The sequence below is a fragment of the Prinia subflava genome, chromosome 14 (genome assembly GCF_021018805.1).
Source record: "Prinia subflava isolate CZ2003 ecotype Zambia chromosome 14, Cam_Psub_1.2, whole genome shotgun sequence".
Classification (NCBI taxonomy): domain Eukaryota; kingdom Metazoa; phylum Chordata; class Aves; order Passeriformes; family Cisticolidae; genus Prinia; species Prinia subflava.
In genome coordinates, this window is record NC_086260.1 from 7,460,802 (window position 1) to 7,479,133 (window position 18,332).

General features: G+C 41.4%; 1 protein-coding gene across 1 annotated transcript in view; it reads right to left on the bottom strand.

Annotated features, from left to right (window-relative positions):
- Positions 1 to 18,332, bottom strand: part of PTPRG (protein tyrosine phosphatase receptor type G) — a 394,663-nt gene that overhangs the window by 167,082 nt on the left and 209,249 nt on the right. Inside the window, exons 3-4 of the mRNA XM_063411184.1 lie at positions 17,609 to 17,788; positions 12,030 to 12,178 (exon numbers count right to left, since the gene is read on the bottom strand). Coding sequence (XP_063267254.1) covers positions 12,030 to 12,178; positions 17,609 to 17,788 — 329 coding nt within the window. The remainder of the gene's footprint in view (positions 1 to 12,029; positions 12,179 to 17,608; positions 17,789 to 18,332) is intronic.

The following is an 18,332-nucleotide window of genomic DNA, read 5'->3' on the forward strand; positions in this document are numbered from 1 at the left end:
TTAATGTTGTTAGAGAAATTGGTTGTTTTCAACAAGAGCTTCTCCCTTGCTAGAGATGGCACATATATGTGGTGCAGTCAGGGAAGTGATATTGTCCTGTTGAATGTCTCCTGTTCTTCACAGCAGATCATCAGAAAATAAAATTTCCAGTCCATTTCAATTCATCCAACACACATGCAGATGGGGAAATCTGGTGAGTATACTCAGAGAAGCACAACTAAATCTCTTGTTATCTACAGGTTACTTATTTGCATGGTTATTATTTCAACCATGCACACACTATTCCTGGGTCCTGGGATGGGCATCACAATCCCACAAATGGTTCTCTGCAATGAGAAGAGATTTGGACCATCAGGAAACATTAACCGGAAGAAGCAGCATCATGTTTAACCCAGCAATGATTTGGAATTATTAGAGCCTGGGCACAATCTCAATCTACAAAAGGAAAATCTCAGCTGTGCCCAGCTCCTGCTCCTCCCCTCTCCATGAGGTCAGCAGAGCCAGCATCAGGGAAGCTATAAATTCGAAATAACTCTTGCAGAAAACTCCCTGATATTGTGAGCACTACAAACTCTTGAACCTGTTCAGTATGAGGCCCAATTTTAATCTTCTCAGCATCCTTTCTTTTTTAAGCATAAGCAGATTAAGCTCACTAGGCATCTTTCTTCAGCAATCACCACAGATGCATTAAAATATAGCAAATGAAGAAGGTCCAATAAGGCTGTAATGAATGCATTATCTCAAATCCCAGATTGCTATACTTTACTGAAGTCAAGAAATGAATCTAAGAACAGATTTTAAATACTGCTTCAAGGATAAAGTATCGATGTATTGATCTTATGAGTGCCATTATCAGATGGCTATCTCTGGGTGTTAGGTGAATCCATTCACTGCTAGAAAGACACACCAGGTTGTCAATGCCTGACAATTATCCCTACTAATTATTTCTCTCCTGCCCTTTTTCAGTTCCAGCTTCTGACTGCTGCCAATTTATTCCTTGTAGTGTTACCAGAATGCTTTCCACTTTTACCTCACTTAACTATGATGGGAAAACATCTGAACTAACTCTGCTAATAATGCAGCAATATTATGTCAGAGAACATGGGTGGCAGCGTTAAGCAAACCAAAACGGTTTGATAGGAAGCTTTCTTGGAAATGAGAGCTTGCTCTTTTTCTACAGAAAACATTAATTTCCTCTGACATGGTCTCACGTTCAAACTCCTCAGAGTTGAGAGCTGTATCTCAGCTTTCATATATTTCATATTTCTTTTCTTTAAAAAGGACCAACACGACAGCCATTTGAGCTGCAAGAATCCAGAAGCTAATGCTTTCAGTTCCTTGAAAGACTAAGTTGTAACACTGTAATCCATACCCTGGAAATGCAGCAATTCCCTTCCAGGGGACACACAGCTCAATGCACGCATTCACAACGCTACAAAAGGAACAGGAACATATTACCAGAAGCAACATGAGGAACATGCATTTTCAGACTTGACCAACTTGGGTCTTGGTCTTGCTAGTGCTAAACTGTCTGTTAAATCACCAAATGGTTCAGTGGGAGGGCTACCAGGCTTTCAGAAATGGTATTCCATCAACAGCAGCCTGTAGGTTCCAGCAGCACTGAGTAAAGAGCTCATGCTTTAACATCACTGACTGGTATGTACAAAGGTCTCTACTTCAGGCATTTGCCTTCACATTCTTCCTTGTGAAACAGAGAGCAAGGGGATATTAGATGAGGTTGAAAAGAAGGACATAACTATGGATTTGAGGATGGGTGACTCAATTTATACTGGGTTTTTACTTCTACTCTCTTGAAATTTCATCTTTTGAATGTACCTCATTAAGGGAGTGCTCACATTCCTGCCTCCCAAACAGAATGAGAGCTCTCAAGTAAAGAATTTCAAATGAATCTTTTTCAAAATCATCCTGTTATTGCCTATCTCCTATTTTGAACTGAATGTAATGACAATTCTTTCTCTTAAGAGATATTATCGTCCTGTCTGGAACATGCCACCTCAGGATCAACTGTGTCACTCAAATCTCAGCAATCCACCCTCTCCCTCAAGAGCACTAACCTGCCCTAAGAGGACACAGACCACAGAGAAAGGAGCATGGAATTCCCCAGTCAATCAAAGTTGATGAGAAATGAAGCAAAAGAGGCTTTCCTCTTCTTTTCAAATGAATTTTGTAATTTTGACTACTCATCTGAGGGTAGTTCCGCATTTTAAAAAGCTAAACCTTGTACTCTTTGAAAATCCCTTGAGCACTGCATGCAGGCATTGAGTATTGAATTTGTTATGTCATTTGTGGGCACTACCGCCCTGTAGTATGTAGGTATTATGTAGGCTTTATGTAGGTGCAAAAATTAACTAAAATCACCCTAAAATAACCCAGTGATCTGGTTAAGGTAAAGAGCAAACACAATCACTATTGCAGTTCTGAACTTCAAAACACAGAATGTAGTAAAAATGTATATAAGGGCAAAAATGACAAAATTAAAGAAATTTCATGGCATGATCAAATCCCTAAGATCTCTCTCCCCCTTTCATAACAAATGTGTGATAGATGTACTAATGCATGTTTTTATTTCTCAAATTACATTCACCACTTGGGGTGAACAAGTTTGCTTCTCCACACTGCATTCAGTCCCCAAGAGTCTGTAAAAAAAGTCAAATCTGCCCCCAGTCCCAGAGAAGAATGATTCATCCCTAATTTATTAGGGAAACACACTCAATCTTCTTTACTTGGACAATTAACAATCCCCTCTGGAGAAACTAATGCTCTTTTGGCAGACCAGGTGCCATTTTCTGTGCGTGAAGAAACCATTAAGAAACTGTTAGCCCACGGTAGGGGGAACAGCTCTTTCCCATCTGGTAATGGTGTTTCTAGCTCTGATGGGAAGCCTAAATTTGGATTTCTTACACATGTGTAGATCAGAACTACGTTTTATAAAAAAACCCTACTGAATGGTCAAGGGCCAACAAAAGCCAAGTGTTTTTGTGGGATATGCCAACAAAGGCACTGAACACTGCAGGTAGCTGCAGGCATTTCCTGGAAATACCAGCCCACTTTGCCTCCTCTGAAGCCAGAGGATAAAGGAAAGCCCCTTCTGCAGACAGCCAGCCTAGATGGGACAGTGATAGAAAAGGGCATTATTGACCTGCCATGGAATGTGCTGAAAAACCCAACTATTTAGGGAAAAATGGATTTTTCTTATTAAGCCACATAGAGAAACACAAAGCAAGAGGATACATATTCAGGGATACAACTATTTTCACCAAATTGTTTTTTCTTTACAGGAAGACGAGAGCCTCAAAGCATGAGCAAACACATAAATTTTTTTCTTGTTTCCAGCTACTTGATTTTTATTTCATTTCCACCAGATAGTAAACTCTAGCTGTGTTTTGGATCCTTTTTCAACTTTAGTTAACCTTCCCATCCTGTCTGGAAATACAATGCCTTTGAACTGGGGAAATAACAAGGACTATGCTCATATTGCTGCATCCCAGAGCAGGAATTCCTCTGGGGCAGGTACTCTACAAAACCAGCAAAGAGATATTCTTTATCCCAAAGAGCTTTTAGAGTCAACATAAGAAACTGCAAAAGGTTTCAGGTGGAAGGGCAAGAAGGTGAATATGATACTACTGATCAGCACAGTCCACAATGAATATATTTCACAGGCTGCTCCCCCTTAGAATTAAAATTTGGATACCTGCATTGGAAAATCAGTTCTAATGAAAAGCTTTTTTGGATACACAAAGAACCAGACAGAAGATGCATCTTTCTTTCTGGTTTACACAAGCTTTTGGTAGTCATCCCTCACAATGCAGTTCTTAAACACGTAATAAAATGACAAAGAAAAAGTGTCTGAATAAATGTACTGAATTTTCTCACAGCAAAAAAACATGTCTGATGTAATTTATTCTCTTGGCACAGAATTATAGCAACTGTTTAGAATTCTTCAGGAAAAAAACCCCAAACAAACCCCAAAAGAAGTAAAATGCAATCAGTAAAGCACCAGTATAATAGATAATTTAAATGCTGCCTTAAATCATGATTAACATTAGTGAAATCCATTCCGCTTGTTTGAGTCTCAGTAAAATGGCTTCCACAGGAAATACTTTCTGACAGCTACCAACCAGCCCGTTAACAACATTAAGGTTTTGTTTTGATCTTTGTGTGCCAAGGACACATTATGGCTTCTCAACATATTTGTGCCATGTTTCTTTTATCCCTCTCACCCCTAAATATTATCCTCTTTGTTATTTCCAGAGAGCCTATTGGGATACTCATGAAGGGTCACACATCTCCAGGGGAAGTCATCCCAAAGACTGTTGGACTTGCCCAATGGAAAGGGGCTGTGCTGAGCACTTAGCAAGCCTCACACGTTTCTAACCAATGCCAGGAGCCTCATGTGCAGCCAGCCTGGAGTGTGCATCTGTCCCAGTGCTCAGAACCCACAGCCCAGGCACACCTGAGGGACCTGCAGCTCCCCTCCCTGTAAGCCTCACACGCTTCATGGCTGTGCACTGGAACCAGAAAAAATTGCCCTCTGGCATTCAAGTTCCCAAACTTCAAAAGCTATGAGCAATTATGGAAAACTTGACTCCCTGTTTAAAATTGAAGTGGCCATTTCTATGGAGAGTAAACAAAAAGCCCTTTATACTTGCAGGAGCAAGTGTCTTTTGCAGCATCCCCACTAAGTGCTTCTGTCCAGGATGCGTTCGATGCTGAGGTTCAGCTGACTCCTCACCTCACTTCACCTCAACTCTAACCCAAGTTAGAAAGCCTCAGTGCACAGCCTTCCTACCTGCACTCACCTCTCACCATCACTCTGGAGAAAGGAAGCTGACATGAGTGTGTAAGAGAACAGTTCATGCTAAACAGCCTTTCAAGTCCACCAAAGTCCTGCTCTGTTCATTGCAGTCAGGGCCAGATAAAGCCACCTCCTCATAATGAACCACTTTTCCTTGCAGGAGACTCCTAGACACTCTCACATGGCAGCTACCTAACATGCTGAAGCAGCAGAAACAGCTATCACCTGCTGTCCTCTTCCTTCTCCTCCCATAATCAAGTAACTTTTCCAGAAGAACAGAATTTAGTAGAGCTACCCTACATATCTTCCCCCTTTTTTTTTGTCACACTGAGTGCCCAGAGCAAATGCCAGTAAATCCAGTGGACTAAGTACACAGGAAGCTCAGCATGCAGAGCTCACCTTTACAGCTGGGAGAGACAGTCCCATTTTTCTAACTCAGACAATCCTACATTTCACGTAACAATCCTATTGAATCTGCTACCTTTCATTAAAGTAGCTCTTACAACTCTGTAAAATTCTCCAACCTTTGTATTGATTTTTTTGTCCTATTCAAAATAACTCTCCTTTACAACAAGAGCTGGCTGTCAGCTTCTTATCTCTTATTTTCACCCCATCTGATTCTCCTTCTCCTTGTCAGTCTTTCCAGATTCCAATTAATCATGTAGAAAATCAGGGACTTATGTTAAGAAGAATGTACAACTCTTAGCTCATCATTAACATACTGTAATTGCAGTGTAGTGCTACTGCCTCTGACCTTTTCACCAAGTCAGTCAAAATCCTTTGGGGAAAGCAGGACATTCCCCGCCACAATGAAAAGGGTTATCTCTGATTCATGCTAGTGGATAGTTATTTCAAAATAGAACTCTGGATGCATTGTAACATTTGTAATTCAGTGTAGAAATTACTGGGGCCTGGCAGACAGCAGGAAGATGCAGCCATAAAACCAAACTGCTGTTCCATTCCTAAATTTTGTCTGAGTCTCTAGATGAACAGTCCCAGGATACACTCACCCCTCCACTAAACATATTTAATTTCAGACCATCCTCTCCTGTTTCTTCTTAATTATCATGGGACATTCACAGAAAAGATCAGCCAGATGGAGACTAAATATTTCACTACTACAAGATGGAGCATTCTGCACTAAAATGGAACCTTGATTACAATAAAGTCATTAATTAAAGTCTCAACTGACTCTCCTGTCAGTATATGGGAGATACTAAAGACAACTGAGAGGAGGCAGTGTACCAGCTACACCAAGGAAAATAAAACTGTAAACCAGACAGTGATAAGATGATGTTTAATTTGCACTACTCACAGTGAAACAAGACAGAAACTCAACCATGTGTTCAATATATCCATCCATTTTATGTTTTAAAATCATGACACATTGCTTTCCTGACAATGAGAAACTTGAACAAGATTTAAAAGCAGTGAAGAGCAAAAAAGAGTGAAGCCTAGAGACTCCAGGAATAAAATCTTTCTTTACTGGAGATAAGATGGAGAAGTAGATTTGGCTTTTTAGATAAGACAGACACACAGACGTGGCTTTTTAGCATATGGTATGTTTAGAGTATATAATGGCTATCTGGACCCTTGAAGACTGTGGGGAGAGGGGAGAGAGAAGACTGTAAGAAAACAAAAAAAAACCCCCATGCTAAGTGTCATTTTGAAGAAAAAGAAATTAAATGTGAAAATCCCCAAGCCATTTCCTTGTCTGAATTATTAAGTCAAAGGTGCTGTAAGAAATGCAGATGGAATAAGCAGAGCATGCTAAATTCCCTGGACACTCTACAGCACAGACAGCACTCAAGAGTTTCACCAGCACATCTCCCATCAAAGTCACGGGGAGCTCTAAGTATCCCTTTATAAGTATGGATTTGGTCCTTGGAGAGAATATTACACTAAAATTACTTCAGACAGTCATAGTCTCTCACTGTGATGTATTCCCAATGGTCCTCTTTAGGTCCCTCTATAAGTTTTTAACTTCTACTTTGCTACATCCTGCCAGATGGAGGGATGGAAATTTGAAGAGCAACAAGTAAACAAAATATAAGGAAATACAGCCAACACTGGCTCCCTGTTTCACAATTAATCTTTACTTGTGCTTGAAATCTTTGCAAAATTACAATTACCAGATATGCTGCTGGATGCCAGAAATAATAAACCCAGCTGCAATACAGAGTGTTAGTTCTCTCCTGTACACCAAGAGAACATGCAGTGGTAAGTTCAGCATTTCATGTCATAAAGTGTGTGCAAATGTAAACAGGCTCACAACTGTACCAAGTGTAAAATTACACAACAGAAATGCTTCCATTTCTAACATCAGGAAGTAAATATTCCCTGCCATTCACAGGTGGACAGGAGGCTGGATGTATACTGTAGGTGATACCAGGTGTGATAGAAAGTCTTAATGTTCAGGATAAAATGAAAAAAAAATCCTAGTAAACTGAGTAACTAGTCTCAGTTTATTCCCTGTAGTAAATTTTTTGTTCATTGAATACCACTCATTTCTTCTACATTTATGACACTGATTGTCATCTGCCTGAGATAATAGAAACCATCAGAATTTAAGTAATATAATGAGAGGTAGAACAGCACACAGTGATAAACTTTGGCAAGGTTATCTGAGCATTCAAATTAGAGCAAGTAATTGTAAATCTAGACCACACAGATGTCAGGATGTAGATTCAAAGAGAAAAGGAAGAAAATCAAAAAAGCAGCAAGAACAAAGACACCATTAGAACCTGGAAAATCTTCTAAGAAACACACTTAAAGAACAGCGAGAATTGTTAATGCAAATGATTGTTTCATAATAATAATTTAATAAAGTGAATACATAAACATAATGTAAAAGCTTGTTAATTGACATAAGAGGGTGTCAGCTCTTCATTCTCTGCTGGTTTGTGAGGGTGGTGTTGTTAGTGTTGTTGTTGGTTTTGTGGGTTTTTTGTTTTGTTTTGGTGTTTTGGGTGGTTTTTTTTTTGGTTAATGGAAAAGAACTTGAGATTTCCAAAAACATGCATGTTGGTACTTGTGGGTATGAAATCATATTACTCTTTCAGAAGCAATTTAGCCTAAACAGTGCAAGTTTGCTCATGTAAGAGTAAAAGAATGAGGTCTCTGTGGCATATTCCAGTATGGTCCTAGGAATAAGATTCTCATTTACTAAATAAATTACTGTATAGTACTCTATAATGGTGTTCACATTATAACTGACAATTAGCACCATTAAAGAGAACGCTCATGAACAGCCAAAGCTCACATCAAATTAACACAGCCATGATTAAAATCACTCTTCTGATTTCTGCTCTTCACAGAAATAAGCAGCATTTTGCATAAAAATTACTACGAGACAGCTAAGAGAAAATTAAAAAAATAACCCCATGGTTATACTGGGATGGTGGTACCTCACTCCAGCAGCACTGCCACGTCAGCTCCTCACTTGCTGTGAAATATTAAGCATTGGGTTTCCCTTGAAGCACCAGCCAGCACAGTGAGCCCTGCCTGCTGCTGGGAACCAGTTTGGTGGCACAGGAGATTAAAGTGCTGCAATTACTCCTCTTGGCTCTAATGAGGGGAACCCTGGTTCTCTCCTGGCCTGAGGGAAGCTCATCATCTTTATTTTAACTTTGTCACTTTTCCACTTAAGTGGTTTCTAGCATTTGCATGTCCACTTATATTGCTGTGGCTTCAGAAAGAAAAAAATAACCTGAGGAATTACAGTGGAGAAGAACAATAACAAAATACAAAGGAGTCAGCAATTCATTAAACTTTAGAAAATTCAACATTAAAAACTTTTCTTAACTCAAAAAAAAAAAAAAAAAAAAGAAAGAGAAAGTCTTTTCTAAACTGGCACAGAGCCCATGTCTTCATTAGGATTCACACTCCACTCACACAGCAATACACTAATGGTATCACTTTAATCTTCAGCATCACAGCACTACTTCCTGGCCTCACCCAGATATTGCTTGTAAAGTGGCAAGAAAAAGGGGAAAAAGAAGTTTCTAGTGAATGCTGACCAGGCCTGGTATCAGTCTGGATTTATGTGCAAGTTTGAAGCACATGGACATCTCTGTTCATGAATGCTGCTTCAGAGACACCCAAACTTGTAATGGCTTCATAAAGATCAAGTATAACTAAGGAAAATCCAATCAATATATAAGCAATCAAGATCACATAATGAAAGAATCCCATTACATGTGCCATAGTTTAAAAAGAAGTCACAATATGCTACATTAAAGTACTGCAAGATAATATGCCTTTGATCCAACATGCCTTTAAAGCAGGAAACAAAAGGATGTTCTCATATATCTTACTAACTAATTTAACATATAAATCATTAAAAAATATGATCCAGATGGGCTTCAATGAAGGAAACCAATTAACGTAGACAGCCTTACCATCTGACACATTAGTTGCAATAAAAACCAAACAACATGGTCAAACAATAATGCTCTGTATTATATCTGACATTTCTAATTAGTTTCTGTATCCTCTTCAAGAAAAAAAAAGAATACCAGCAAGCACTTTGTTTCCCAGAGGAAAAAACTTCTAAACTTAATGTGCACAGACCTCATTCTATGGATGAAGCTGATCTATCTGTGTTCCCTTGGGATGTGCTTTGAAAATAATGGGTTTTGCATAGTCCACATCTGGTTGCAAAATAAAGACTCAGAAAACGTTTCCTTTCAGCTGCATTGCCACTGTAACTGCTGCAGACCTGGAATGCCAATACCTTCACAGCTCACCTCCTGTGAGCTTTTCCATGGGCTCAGAATGATCAGAATGATTTAGGCTTTGCTTTCTGCAGGATTGAATCTTGGTTTATCCTTTCTACAGCCTCTCTAGAAATGCTACTTCTCAAATGAAGCAGAGTGTTTTTGGCACAGACCTCCCAGCATCAGGCAACTGGGGTTGCATCAGACAGTTGCAAGCTGCACCACAATTAGCATTACAAATTAAAACCCCCACTGAGAATACATGTACAGTTACTGTTTGAGAAGTCTAATCCCAACTACTTAGAGTAGTTTTGCATCTATCAGCAATAAAGACTCAATTTCATCACCTTAGATCTATTGGACCCTCCAAAATCTACCCACAGAAATCCTTTGCAGCACATGATTGAAAGTCAGAATTCTTGTGTAGGAGTTAGATAGCATCACAACAGGGAAAGGCTTGATTTGGAAACTGCTCTTCCTTTAAAAAAAAAAGGTAAAGGAATGGCTGTGGGAATTCTACTAATGTCATCATACCAAGGAAGGCCAGAAGCCAGAGGTCCATGTCATTGCAACAAACACAAATCACTTGGAAATTATTAGGATTATCACTAAACCTATCTGATCTAGCAATTTATTTTGCTCAGCATTCATAAACAAGCAACATAAATTCCTAAAGGCAGTCAAGGCAGTATACCCTCAATTTTCAAGTTAATATTCTAAACAACTGAAATGAAGAATATTTAAACCATAGGAAAATTATTTCTTAGGAGCTTGCTTGTTTCCAAAGAGCTTCATTCATCAAGCCACCTTGATTTCATCAAATAGCCTTGGAATCATAAGAAAAGGTTTCTGAAGTAGAAATACTATTTTTGACACAAACAAGAAGGTCCAGGCTTTTTCACCCGCTCCATTTCCCCAAATTTCAGAGGAGGAGTTGACTGGCTCTGTAGATTTCCTGGGTGCATCTTCCTGAGGTTTACAAATGCCAGTATTTCCAACTGAGACAGACAGGGCAGCATGACAATGTTGGAGCCTTTGCTCCATCTGCTCAGCGGTGGCCCCTTGTGAGAAATCACAGCCACATCAAGGAGACGATAATGGAAAAGCTCATTAAAAAGAAGACAAAAATAAAATCTCTGCCTCTCAGAAAATCCAACATACAGGTACACAAGTGGGAGACAAAAACCAGCTTCTAATTAATTCTTGTGTGACAGGGCAGTTTGAACAGGCAGGTGAAAACTGGAGGTTTTGATAATGCACCAGAGTCTATTACAACCTCCCTTTGAGCTTTGGAAGCCTCTTTGCACCTCCTGATAAATGTGACTTCTCTAAAGCCACGAGTGATGAATTATGGCAAGCTGGGGTTGAGAAGTGCCACGACCACCACTTCTGCTCACCCACAAACTTTCTGGGAAAGCAAGCACAGGTCCCTGCAACCTGCTCAGGAACCACATGCCACACTTGGGATCTGCTTACCCACAGGCAAAGGCAAGCCCAGATAACCTTTTGTTTATCTCACCATGCAAAACCTTGACTATTGAGTGAAAACTATCAACAAACTTGTTGACACAGTAAAGCTGCAGTGAGGACAGAGCGACCTGGGGCTATTGGTCACAAGCCAAGACCCAACCATACCTGAGAGTGCCTGCACCCAGTGCCCTCCAAAGGCACATCCCTGCAGTCAGCTGCACTCAGGAGCCTGGCCCTGGCCCTGATGGGGCCATCTGAAGCCATGTCCATGTCCCCACAGTCAGCTGCACTCAGGAGCCTGGCCCTGGCCCTGATGGGGCCATCTGAAGCCATGTCCATGTCCCCACAGTCAGCTGCACTCAGGAGCCTGGCCCTGCCCCTGGCCCTGTCCCCAGGGCGCTGTGCCCAGGCCAGACCTCGCTCTGCCATAGCCGGGCCGCTGTGGGCTGGGGCCGGCTCGGGCCCTGCAGGCTCCAGCACAGGCACAGCAAACGCAGAGCAAAGGCAGAGCAAAGGCAGAGCTGTTTGCACAGATCTATGGACAGGTCCTGTTAGTGCCAGGCAAGGGAAAGCAGCTCAATCCAGGCAGAGCTCAGGCTGTGTGTGCAAGGAAGCAATTGCAGTGACAGACAGCGGCCTCAGCACGACGGCTCCCAAACAGCCGCTATTTGTTTGGAAGCGTCATGGGAAAGGAAAGGTTTGGAGGACAACGAGGTCACTCGGCGGATATTTGTAAGCAGATCCTCCCACACATGGAAAGCTTATGGGAGAAATGAGAAAAGTGGCTGTTTGCAACTTAACCCATGGGACACGAGAGCTGGCAAGGCCAGCACAGCAGAGCTTGGAGCTAACATTGCAGAAGCACATGAGGGATGATGGATAGAGTGCTGTGAGGGCTGGAAGGGCCTGCAAAGTGACATGTTCACTGAAAGAAACATCGCCCTATTTCACAGCTGCCTCAGACTACACCAATACATTCTGGTTTTGTTTTCTCTGAGAACACAAGCACACGTCTCTCCACTCACCTCAACGGGGAACCTCTTGCCGTTGATGCTGTGCTCAGAGCCAGCTGATCCGTTGCTTTGGCCCCAGTGAAACTCCACTTTCTCTGCCTTGAATCTGCCCGGTAACCCGGCACCACTGACAAAATAATCGTCCTTCAACAGGATAGCAACTGCACACACAGAACAAGGAGAAAGAAACTCTTAGCACAGTTCTTCTGAAACAGTTACAGTCTTTTGCTCATTAGATCAAAACATTTCTCCTAATGCAAGTAAAATGTCGGGTCATCATTTTCCTCTTTACAGGGATTGGTTAAAACACAGGTCTGCAAGTAATGTTGGCTAATTCTGGAAGTGATTATGAAGTTACACAGACTACAGAAAATCCCAAAGTCCAAATTTCTCAAGGACATTTTGCCTTCCTTATTGGACTTTGATTAAAATTTTAATGGAAACTACATCAAAACCTGTTTAATGTGGTTCCAGAGAGTAATGGCTGACCATGGTCCCTGCCCTTATAAACCCCTCAAGGTCTTTAAATCACAAGTTAAGAAAAGAATGGGTCTCCTGTTTCTCAGATTTCCTCTTTTTTGTTGGTGGGGAGTCCTGTGCCCTGTCCCACCTCTACTGCTGGACATGCTGGGTGCTTTCCTCAGCCTCCCTCCTCCTCCTCTCTGTAAAATGGGGAGAGTCACAATAACAGTTCTGAGACCCGCTCATGAGACATCCTCCGTAAGAACTGGGTTTTATTACAGTAACTCTGATATTATTATGACGTGATTCAATGAGGGTCAGAAAGATCTTCTTTGTATTCTCTTTTCACTTCCGAAAGCCTTTGTATTTTATGTAACAATAAAAGCTCTAGGTCCAAACAGAGGGCAGAATTGTATGCTGGAAGCTGGTACATATTACAGGGGAGGCCTGTGGTCCAACCAAGAACTGGTTCCAGTTTTCAAAAAATTCCTTTCTGCTACTCTCACTACAACTTCTACCCTTACTTTCCAGCATCTCCTGATTTTAATACACACCATTCCTAAAAATTACTCCCCACAAAATTATTTATTCTCATTCCTCACAAAACCATTGCTTAAAAACAGAACTAAATTTTGAATTTTGTTTCTGTAAAAGTCATTGCAGACCAGTGCTTGCTGTGCCTAGAATCCTGTGGTTTAAGTTGTGGGCTTGGTTTTGGAGATTTTTTTTCTTTTTTAATGGAAATAGCAAAATCCACAAGGATTTCTCTATGTTCTTAAGCCAACTGTGTCATCACAACAGGAACATTAATATAAATCAATTTTATTATGTAAGGAGGATTTTATTCACTTCTGAAAAAATAAACAAAAAAAAAGCTACTTGTGAAATAAAACTTATTTCTCTGTTGGTGACTCAGTGCAGACTCTGCTACAGACCAGGCTTTGTGCCCTCCCCTGACACTCAGCTTCAGCAGCATCATCTCAGGTGCAATTTTTCCACACAGCTCAACTTTAAACGGTTTGTACCAAAACCATCTAAATGTTAAATTGCATGGGATGTTCAGATGTTTCTAAACAGCATCAGCAAAATCATGGGGCTGTTTTCTTCCATGACTTCTGCTTCTTTTGGCTCTCCCTTTGCATCCAAGTGCTTTGTGTAGGAGGATGGGTGGTGCAGAACTGGCTGTAGGATACTGCCTGTGTCACCCAGGGTACTGCTGGCAGTCACTGCTTACACCAAACCCGTGAAACGTAAGTGACTGAAAGCACCACTGCTCTCTACCTCCCTTAGAAATTTCTCAATGAGCTCAGCAGCATTTTAAATGGTGAAAAATCTCATTCAATTCGTTATAAATTCCATAGATGAAATTGTAGGAGATGAGGAATACAGCAAAGCAGATTCGCATGCATCTGTTAAAAACCACTGTGGAGATTCAGTTGCATCTAATAAATATTTGATAGTTCCCAAATAATTTATGGCTCTGTCAGGGGTCATTTTACTTGTTTCAGATGAATAATTAAAAGGATAATTAGGAGGATGTACAATCTGAAATGTTCATCTAATTGTTCATTTTACAGTATTTCTTACACTGCTGAGCTGTATGACACATGTTCCCATCGCCTTCCCAGATAAGCAGCATCCCTTTACTGCCTGGAGCTTCCCTTCTTCTCCTGTGACCCCAGGTATTCAGGACTGAAATAACCAAACATCACTTTACTGGGCTTTGGGAGTCACTGCTTTTATCCCAGGATTTCTGTAGAGTGCAAGGAATCAACCCCAAAGCCCACTAATTTAAAATACCACATAATTGAGATTACAAACCCAAAGGAAGTGCTGTGCAGCCACCAGGACCACAACTGTGTGATGTCATTTTTGGGTTCAGGGCTGGTGTTGGATGCCCATCACCCCTGTGATAGCAGGAATAAACCTGGACTCAAAGCAGCTCTTCCCTTGCCCCAGCACAGTGACTCTGATGGTCAGAGTGATGCACATCACACAGGAAATATACTTAACAAAAACACGTTTCTGGTAGAAATTTTAGTAAGTTTCTCTAAGCAGAATTCTCCTGATTTTAGAAGTTTTTGGTATGAACACAATTAATGCAAATACAGCTCTGAAATGTGTATATCCTCCAAGTGATCTCTAGCACTTAATACTATGACCAGCTACTCTAGTGATGAAACTGAGCCCACATTAGTGGTGCCTTTGGCCAATGTAATTGTGCACAAAAGCACTTCTAGTCAAGACAGAGACCTAAAAAAATCCATTGACATTTTCTGAATGAAACGCTGTTTTCTGTTCATTGTCTGCCCTTTACCTGATAGAGAGGGGGACACAAACAAGAAAGAGCAGAACAAATCTAAACAGAATTACCTTTCAGAGCCTAAAAATAACTCATTGTTCTGTTGTAAAAAAAAAATTACTAGGTCCTACAGCAATAACAATAACCCAAGCAACATATTTCCTGCCATTTAATGAGCATTAAGGTTAAGGGCCTTTAGCTTTCCCAGGGACCCCTGTCTCTTTAAACCAGTCATTAATTGCTGAGAAATGCCCTCTACATCCATCACCATTTCTTAAACAGTTATTTAGTTTACTGTCTCTGTCAGTCTGCAATATGAAGGTCTTGTGTGGCCATCTGCTCCAAGACTCTGCTGCCAAAATGCATCGCGATTTATGGCACGGTCGGCCTCTATCTTATACCCACAAGCCAAAACATCCTACTTGGTTTGCTGCTCTACCATTTACCACCTTAAAAATTAATGCCAGGCAAGTTTCTTCAAAAGGTCAGAAAATCAAGAAAAGGAATGGGACTTGATAAAACAAGGGAGGAGTTAGGAGCTCAGCAGAAGAAATCAGGGCTGACAGCAAGGCAAAAAGAGTCTTCACGTTACCAGTAAAAGGCCGTAAGTTACCAAGAAAAGTGACAGTTACTGTTGCTCTGAGAAGCAATAACTTGTCAGCAAAAATCCATACCCCAATGGGTGAGGAAATCAAATATAGCAGCAGTGCTAAAATCACCCAGCAGAGAAGACTGAAGCTTCAGCTTCCATTGCCAACTGCGCCAAGACCAGAAAATCTGCTGACACTCTGCAGTTCAACAGAACAAGGTTCTGGCTTGTACCAGCAACAGTGTGGCCAGCAGGACTGGCAGTGACTGTCCCCTTGTACTCGGCACTGGGCTGGGTTTTGGGCCCCTCACAAAGGACACTGAGGGGCTGGAGTGTGTCCAGAGAAGGTACCAGAGCTGGGGATGGGTCTGGAGCACAGGTTTGATGAGGAACTGCTGAGGGAGCTGGGGGGGCTCAGCCTGGACCAAAGGAGGCTCAGGGGGGACCTTCTTGCTCTCTACAACTCCCTGAAAGGAGGTTGCAGCCAGGTGGAGGTCAGTCTCTTCTCACAGGTAACAAGTGAAAGGACAAGAAGAAATGGCCTCCAGTGTCACCAGGGAAGGTTTAGATTGAGTATTAGAAAGAATTTCAAAAGGGTTGCCAAGCAGTGGAAGAGGCTGCCTAGGGAAGTGTTAGAGTCCCCACCTCTGAAGGTATTTAAGAGACGTGTAGATGTGGCACTTGGGGACATGGTTTAGTGGTGTCCTTGGTAGTGCTGGGTTAATGGTTGGAATCAATGTTCTTAAAGGTCTTTTCCAACCTAAATGACTCTATGATCCTAACATGGTTTCCTATTATATGTGCAGTAATGTTACTGTTACATGTACAGGTAGCATTAACAGCCTTCTTAGAAGAACAGAACCATCACTTTCTCATGGTTTTTCTAATTATGTTTATTGCTGATTACCACAAACAGCCTCTCTGACCATAAAGGGCAGGGTGCATAACATGAGTAGATTAATTAAGCACCAAATTTCCATAGCATTCAACCTTGCCTGAACCTCATGCTGCTACCAAGGGCAACCAAGTCAGGATTTCAAAGCAAACAGGAGCACTTCTGAGTGAAGCTGGGAAAAAAACCCGAGCAACGCAGCAAAACCCGCGGCTATGCCTGGTGGTGGTTTATGTTAGCTGGATTTGCTTGGCAGTGAAAGGAAACAGGCTCACAGCCTGCCCCTCCACTTCACTGAGGGGCAGTGGCTCCTGCTAAGCTCTGAACTGCTGGAGCTGGGTCTGAGGCAGTCGCTGCACTCCAGGCCACGGCTCAGATGTGAGGTGCCCTGGAGCTGGTGGGTGTATGTGAGGTCACGCTGTGTGCACAGCTGAGCCACCAGCTCCAGAGCAGGTACATGCCCTGGGACCCGCCAGCCGACCCCTGCCAGGGGACATGGCACAGAGAGCACTAGAGAGATGCATGTCAGATGCTAATAAAGATAAAAATATACTTCCAATAAATAAAATTGAATTAATTAGTGGTTTAATCCAATTCCCTAAAAATACTTGACCTTGTCAAATGAAGAGGGTGGCCTTATAATTTCTGCTTTTTACGTTTTTAGAATTAAAGAGTAATCAAATGCATGCAGCTTTGCATATAAATCAACCTTGACCTTTCGTTGAACTGTTTTGGTAAAAATAAGCAGTACTCATGCCTGCTCTTTTTTTTTCTAAAAGCCAGAACAGACAGAGCAGAAAAGGATTCAGTTCAGTGAAGAACACTGTGCTATAATCATATCAGAAACACATTAATAAGCCCCCACTACTCTGTGCAGTTATTGCTCTTTCTTCTCTAAAATCTTCCAATTTCTAAGACATCCCCTCTCGTTCCCCCTGAGCCCTGCATCTCAGCATTCTTTTGGATTAGGTGTTAGAGCCTCCCAAAGCTGATAATTCAAGGTTACACCTTGAAACTCTAACATTGCCTTTTATTCTGAGGAATAACTGACTACCAAGAGAATTAGTTTAGACTGAGAACAAAAAAAAAAAAAACAAACCACACATTAAAAAAAAAAAAAGAAAAAGAGCAGCCTTTAAAAAAACTCTTTAAAATCAATCTGCAGAACTAGCTCTGCACAGAACGCAGAGGCAGAGGTAGGTGGCTTCTACTGAAAATTACATTTTAAAAAATGACAAAAAACCCAAACAACAGAACAATGAAAAAGGAGGAGGGTAGAGAACATGGCATGAATTTTTAATTGACTGCAGTAGTCAGGCTATGGAGACAAGCAGAAGAGAACATACCTGTTTTTCCTGTGTTTTTCATCCAAGTCTTGTTTGAAGATTCATTGTCGAAACCATCCAGCTGCAGCTCCTGGTACTCATCTCCCACGTGGGCCAGGTGGTCCACGATGTCTATGGGAGACTGGTGAGAGCCCCCACACTTCTCGCTGGAAGCCACCCAGTGCTCGGGACCATAGGTACCTGTTAAAAATCACCAGTGTCAGCATCCCAGTGCCTCAGCAGGGCTGGAGAACTCTTAAGTGTGAGGATGAAGCACTTAAGCTCCCCAGGTAACTCCACCACAGTGACAATTCCCACGTTTGAAAGAGGTTAAGACATGCAAAGTTACGAGGAGACTGAAATCCTTTGGCTTCGTGCCGTGTTCCAACTTCGCCTCTGGCAGGAATGAACAATGGCCTTTTTTAAAAACAACTATTCTATAAAACTTTCTGCAGTTCCCAAGCTCCTCTCGTGCAAATGTTATCAATTACCATGTTGGTCCAGGAACTTCCCCAAAGCTCCAGCCTTAATATATTAATGTACAGTTTATCCTTTCATAATGGACAAATAATGTAACAGACACACATTAACTTGTGTTCTTGCAATACTACGCTTAGATAATATGATCTTTATTAATGACCTCATTTCTTTTGGAGGTTTTGAAGCCAGAAAAGATTAAAAGAAAGAATTAAACTAAATGTATGTTAGTAAATTTGAAGAAAACAACAATGGAAAAAAAATTACT